The 6,000-nt window shown below is 52.3% G+C and overlaps 1 protein-coding gene across 1 annotated transcript; it reads right to left on the bottom strand.

Annotated features, from left to right (window-relative positions):
- Positions 1-2,323: 2,323 nt before the first annotated feature.
- On the bottom strand, positions 2,324-3,793 carry LTHEOB_3021 (uncharacterized protein; the record flags this gene model as incomplete). Its single annotated transcript, XM_035511899.1, has 1 exon — positions 2,324-3,793. One exon carries the CDS (start codon positions 3,791-3,793, stop codon positions 2,324-2,326), a length of 1,470 nt encoding a protein of 489 aa, XP_035363747.1.
- Positions 3,794-6,000: the final 2,207 nt, after the last annotated feature.

Raw genomic sequence — 6,000 nt, 5'->3', positions numbered from 1 at the left:
TGGAAGAGTGATTGATTTGGAAGAAGAGGAAGTCGTGAAGATTCAACTCTAGATGATACTGGACAAAATGAAAAAACAGATAAGAAAAGCTTTCAATGTCCATTGCGTAACGGCAAAGCCTCTGAATCTAAGATTGCAGCAAAACTTGTCAACCCCGACTCCTTTACTTTGTACCCCTCTCTGGAAGAAGGTAGGTGTTACTCTCCATAGCATCCTCGTTGTCTGGTCGGAGGCGATCGCCTTTCACAACGAGAAAACTCGGATGCTTGAAATTAAATATGGCCATAGCTGGAAGTATAAGCGCCGCATCGAAGAGGTAGAGATAGACCTCGCTCGACCGGAGCTCGCCCTCATCTCCCTGAACGTACTCAATAAGACGAAAAGCAGTGCGTATGACGATAAGTCCTCCCGCGAAGTAAAGAATGCCGAGATACGTTCGCCAGTCGACATACCACCTAAGTTGATAATTCATATGTTAGTCCACAGCAGTACTGCTCTGTTAGGTATCGAATCTACTCACGAGGCGTCGGTAAGATTGTTCTTGATCCGAAAGTTGTAGTGGATAGCAAGGACAAGAAATAAACAAAGGAAGCCAAGCTGAATGATCAGGCCGATGGCTGTGATTTGTTCGCCTCGTTCCATAGCAGCTTTTGAGCCGTTGGCTCTTGAGATCATGACACCACCTATATCAATCACAAGTTAGTTGTAGGTATGCCAATTTCCAAGCATCCATACCTATAGCTTGGGTGGCACCCGAGAGGATGTCACCGAGGAGCAATATCTTCGTGCGCCAGGAAGCGCGAACCAGAGCCAATCGCTCTCCACCAGTCTCGTGGATAATGTGGCCTAGAATGGGGTACATGGATGCGGCAAGTGGGGCTGGCGCCATCAGAGGGAGTATTGTGTTCAGGAGATACGGGACAGTGCTGCAATCTGGATATTGTGCAGCCACAATAGAACGCGAAAGATACCCAACAATCTCACCTAGGACTCGTATTAGTCGAGCTATGTTTCTTTGTCAGAACACTTACAAAGCCCCCCAAAAGCGAAGGGAATAAAGTAAAAGGTCCGATATCTAATGATCTGGGTAATGTGAATTGCCGTAGTCACTGTGAAAAAGACTGTTACTGCGACAGCGGCTATTACGCTGGGCTCATACTGAGTGAAGTAGTGCGGGGTTGGTGTGGACATGTTAAAGAATGAAGAAATCTCGATCAAAGAACAGATTCAAGTCAATGAAAGAAAGAGATGCCGAGTTATCTGGTAAAACCTGAACGAATAAAAGATGTTTTTTTCTTTTAAACACACCGGCTCGTATACAGTTTGCAGATCTTGAAACCTTAATGCACCGCCTCAATAACTGAAAGACAGCCACGTAACACATGCAAAGCTTGTTGTCCCCCTTAGCACTGTTTCCGGTGGTTTCCGTTGATACCCGGAAGTGTATGTATCTGGTTACAGCTTTGTACATGGCTGTGCAGAAATAGCGCGCTACAGATGGGTGCGAGCCGCAGATCACAGAGGGTTGAAATGGATGATTGGATATAAACAGAGGATGTTGCATCCGTAATTAGAACACGCTGGACGTTTTGAGAAGCGTCGAAGGAGACTGATGTCACGGGCCACCGAAGGATGTTCGCTTTCCGATGCTTCCCCGGTAGATCTGACCGTTCGGTATTGACTAAGTAGCTGTGGCTTAGATATGTCATTGTCACCCTAAATAGACTTCGTCTTAACATCGTTGTCCCTCAGAACCGTTTCATAAACAGTCGCATCATCTCTTATCGGGCTTCGTCCACAAGCTTGCAGGTATACCAGAGGAAGCCCTGTGTGTGGATCTCTGGCACTTAAAGAGGAGAAGTCCGGAGATGTCGCGTCCTGTTTGTACGCAGCAGCGACAAGTCTGGCGTAGCCCTGTTGATGACTAGCGCCTTGTCGGTCTGTTCTTGTGGGAACCAGGACTACTTGTACTTGTCCGACGCGATGCCTTCCTCGACCACCACTCGCTGCAGCCGCATCTGGCCGTTGTCGTGCGCCTCCCACAGCCTCTTTCGCGACCTTGGACGAATCGATCAAACAGTACGCCAACGAAGGAGGAGATGAAACAGTACGACCAGGGTTGGTAGAAGACGGCAGTGGATGCTTCAGGGGTGTCGCCAAGTAAGTTTTCCGTTTCAGAAAGCTCCAAGGTTTCAATAGTACATGCAATGGCTGAGCACATTGGGCCGGGGCATGGTAGTCTCGTTTTAGCTTCCGTTGTCAGCCATCCGGCTAAGCACTCACTTAGCTCTTTATGCGACTCATTCAGCGCTTGAATGGATTTCTATTCTTCCGCTTCTATCTTCTTACCACTAACAAATCCATCCCAGATCCCCTCTTCCGGCCACTCTACCATTCCATCCACCAAATCGGCATCAACATCTACACTTCCCTGTCGTGCTTTAACTATACTTCCTTCCGGGCTACCATGATCCTCGCTCAACCACCGCCTTAACCGCCATTTCGCACACGCCATCCTCTCCTGCTCCTCTTCCATCTCCCGCATCTTCCTCCTCTCTTTCTCCTCCCTCTTCGTCCGCATGTATTCCTCCCACCGCCCCTCCTTCCGGAACCACTCGACCAGCCCTTCCTGGGTCGCCACCCACGCGCCCACGCGCTCTTGGGCGAGAAGGTACGCTTGGACGGGGTCGTTGCTCGAATATGCCTGGCAACGGCGGTTGATTGTAGCGAGGGGGACGGGTTTGATTGGTTTGGCTTTGGTGGAGTATGGGTTGAGGGCGGAGCGGCGGCTGCGGCTGCTGGGGCGAATGGCAGTACGGAGGGTGGAGGTGCGGGAAAGGAGCATGCTGGGGACGCGGGAGAGGAGGGTGGGGGCGCGATCGGTGGCGGGTGGGTGGCCTTCGTCGATCTTGTTATTGCTGTTGCTGGCAGTTGCAGTGGCGGGGGGTTTGGTGTCGGTGACGGTGTTGCGGCGGGAGACCAGGCTCATGAAGAGGGTGGTGGAGCTGCGGGAGCGCGCGTGGTGCGCAGAGTTGTGGCGAAGGTGATGGCCGGAGGCGGCGATGGAGCCGTGATGGGACTTCTTGATTGTAGAGGCCTTGCGCTTGATCAAGCGGTGTTGGTGTTGCCTGTGCGTTGCGGATAACGTAGATGAGCCGCCGTCACTGGTGGGCGGGTACGCAGGCAGAGGGAGATCGGGTAGGTCTTTATTCTTGGCGGCAGTACGCGCCATTGGGGAGGAATCGGCGGTGATGGTGTCCAGAGCGCGGAGGTTAGAGCTGGTGAGGAGTCCTGCAGGAGCATCTGCTGCTGCGTTGGTGGTGGCCTCAGGTGCTGGTGTGCTGATGGGCTGCTCCTCTGGAATTACTGGGATCTTGTCGTCTTCAAGCTCGATGGCCAGGCATTTTTCGTCGACCCCGGTGCCATCAGTTGGCTCTATCTGCCTGACCCAATCGTCCTCGTGTGGTTGGTATAGTGTTAGGGAGATGGTTGATGTCCTGGCCGCTGCATGGATTGCTATGCTTTTTGGTCTGGATCTTCCGCCATTTTCGTGGTCGATGGCGGTTGCTGCTGGCGTGATCGTAAGCTGGCTTGGTTCCGGGGTGACCCTAGAGTCCTTCAAGAGGGATAAAAACTCGGCATCTTCCCGTTGTGCATTTTGCTCAGAATCAGATTCTTTTGATGGGGGTGTGATTTCGTGTAGGTCTTTTTGAGGGTTCTCAACAGTAACACTGCTCACGCCACGGTGGTTTACATCATTCCGGATAGAAAGTCTCCGGGAAAGCGAGCGCATGGAAAAGGTCCTCCTCTCGGAATTTGGTCCCTGGTGCGCTGAATCCACCCGGCGGTCATTGTTCCAGCTCTTCCAGCTCGTGTGGCTGATGCTGCTCCGTAAACTGAATGTGCGTAGTTTCGGCGTGGTTTCACCCGTCCAGTCCGGCGCGGTGAAGGTCGGAAGCGTGTCCGGTGTTGGGAGCGTTAATGTTAAGAATTCTCGGTCTGCTTCTGATGCCGTCTCGCCGGCGCCACTCCTGCTACTGTTTCCGTACAAAGGATGCAGATACTGGTCCGTCGCTTTCGATGAATGGAATCCGTAGTCTCGACCACTTGCTTTTGACAACCCTGAAACATCATCGTTCAAGATTGGTGATGGGAATGGAGCGCCATTGTCCTGTTTCCAAATGGCCGGTATCGGGGGTGGAATTCCATGTATCGCTTGGCCGGCGCTGGCCTGAGGGGTATCATCGGAACGGGCGGGTGTTTGTTGATCAATTTGCGTATGCGCGCCTGGGGCTCTTCTGCGCGACAGTCTTCTTGTGAAGCTCGTGGTGCCTTTGATCGCGAACATCACGAGGAATGGATGACATGAGGACAATGTGGTCGTAGGGAAAGAGGAGCGCGCTCCGGGCCGGAACGGCCAGCCGGATTGGCCCACCCGTTGCTATTATAACAAGGGAATCTGCAGTGCGTGATCGCCAGATGACGAAGCCGTATCACGAGTCGTGTCGCGTGGTGCCCCTCCCGCACTTAGAACAGAAGCGGGAGCTTCCGTCGCATTCCACCTTACCCGCGTCGCACATGTACGGGGGAGCATCTAATCGACATTCGCAATACGGCCGGGATCGTTTCCCCCTGGGCAATCTTGGAACAGGGTGATGGTTGTGATCTGCTTATAGCTGACCGCAACTTTGTAATGACTCGCGCGGAAATGACGCTGCCTTCATGTCATTTCACGTCCGAGTCGACACTTGAAAAGTTTCGGGTCTCGGGTACGGTGGAGAGACAGCTTGGAGATGTGGAGATTCTTGCATCTTCTTGGCTAGTCAAAAGACGAAACCCGAAAGACAAGGTTAAGCGGAGAATTTAAGGATCGTCGTGATCCGTTTCTGCGTTGCGTCCGCGTGTTTCTCCGTCAATTGTGTCGGAGACCTCCGCAGTTGTGGAGCGACGGGGTTCCTGAAGCCTAAATGTAGTAAAGGAGACGAAGAACGACTTTGAAATCACGACGGAATAAATCCACGTGTAGCGCATTCTGCCACCATCGACGTGCGTCTGGGCTCTGCGAGATGATAAAGCACTGCGCATCTCCCAATTACCTCTCCCATGCAATCCTCCGAAAATCCGTTCTCTTGCCCAGCAATCACGTCATGCTCCGCGAATTACCCGATGTCCTAAGATCTATAGGTTCCACTGGATTGGATCGGTCTATCAAGACTACGATGTCGTCTATAGGGACATGAAAGGGATCTGTATATTGCCGCGCCTTCCATCATCACTGCTTTACCTTACTTCTCAGCCCACTCCCGCTTAGTCATCGTACGCGGTTGTACTTTCCCACCACCAGTGTTGTCGTGGCCGGGTAGTTGGGAGGTTTACTTGAGAAAATGGATCGCCGCTTTAACCACACGTAAATCCGACCTCCGTCGCTTCTTTGTTCTATCGACCGGCCGTTAAATCCTTGTTGCTCGGCGACAATTTCACCTAATTTCTCTATATAAATTCCGACCATATTGAGGAATCATCTGCACCCATTTCGTCACTCTTCAACCAACCCCCTGAGTTCTAAGACACCTCATCGGCCGATCAACCGTTCGGACATCCCCAGCAAATCTCAACCCTCACCAAAATGTCGGAACATACCACCACCGCTCTCGCCCCCACCAACCCCTGCTCTGACCACCGGCAATTCGTCCTCCACCGCCTCCAACGCACCACTGTCTCCCAAAAACAGAATCTCCCTACCTCCCAACGCCAATCCGAGATATGATCCTACCCGATTCATGCTAACAACACAGTTGCTCATTTCTGCCCCGGCTTCAATTTTCACACCTTCCACTGGCTCTGCGTGATGATGTGGATAAAAACGTGGAACTTCTCCTTGCAGACCTGCCAGCGCACCTGCCTCACGTCAATGCTGCACATCATCTCTGAGCATGGTGAGATTGTCACCGCGAAGCGGAAATTCTGGTGTAGCGCCACGTCATCGATGATTTCTGGAGC

This window comes from Lasiodiplodia theobromae (genome assembly GCF_012971845.1).
Source record: "Lasiodiplodia theobromae strain AM2As chromosome Unknown scaffold_7, whole genome shotgun sequence".
Classification (NCBI taxonomy): Eukaryota; Fungi; Ascomycota; class Dothideomycetes; order Botryosphaeriales; family Botryosphaeriaceae; genus Lasiodiplodia; species Lasiodiplodia theobromae.
This window is presented reverse-complemented; position numbering and strand designations above follow the sequence as displayed.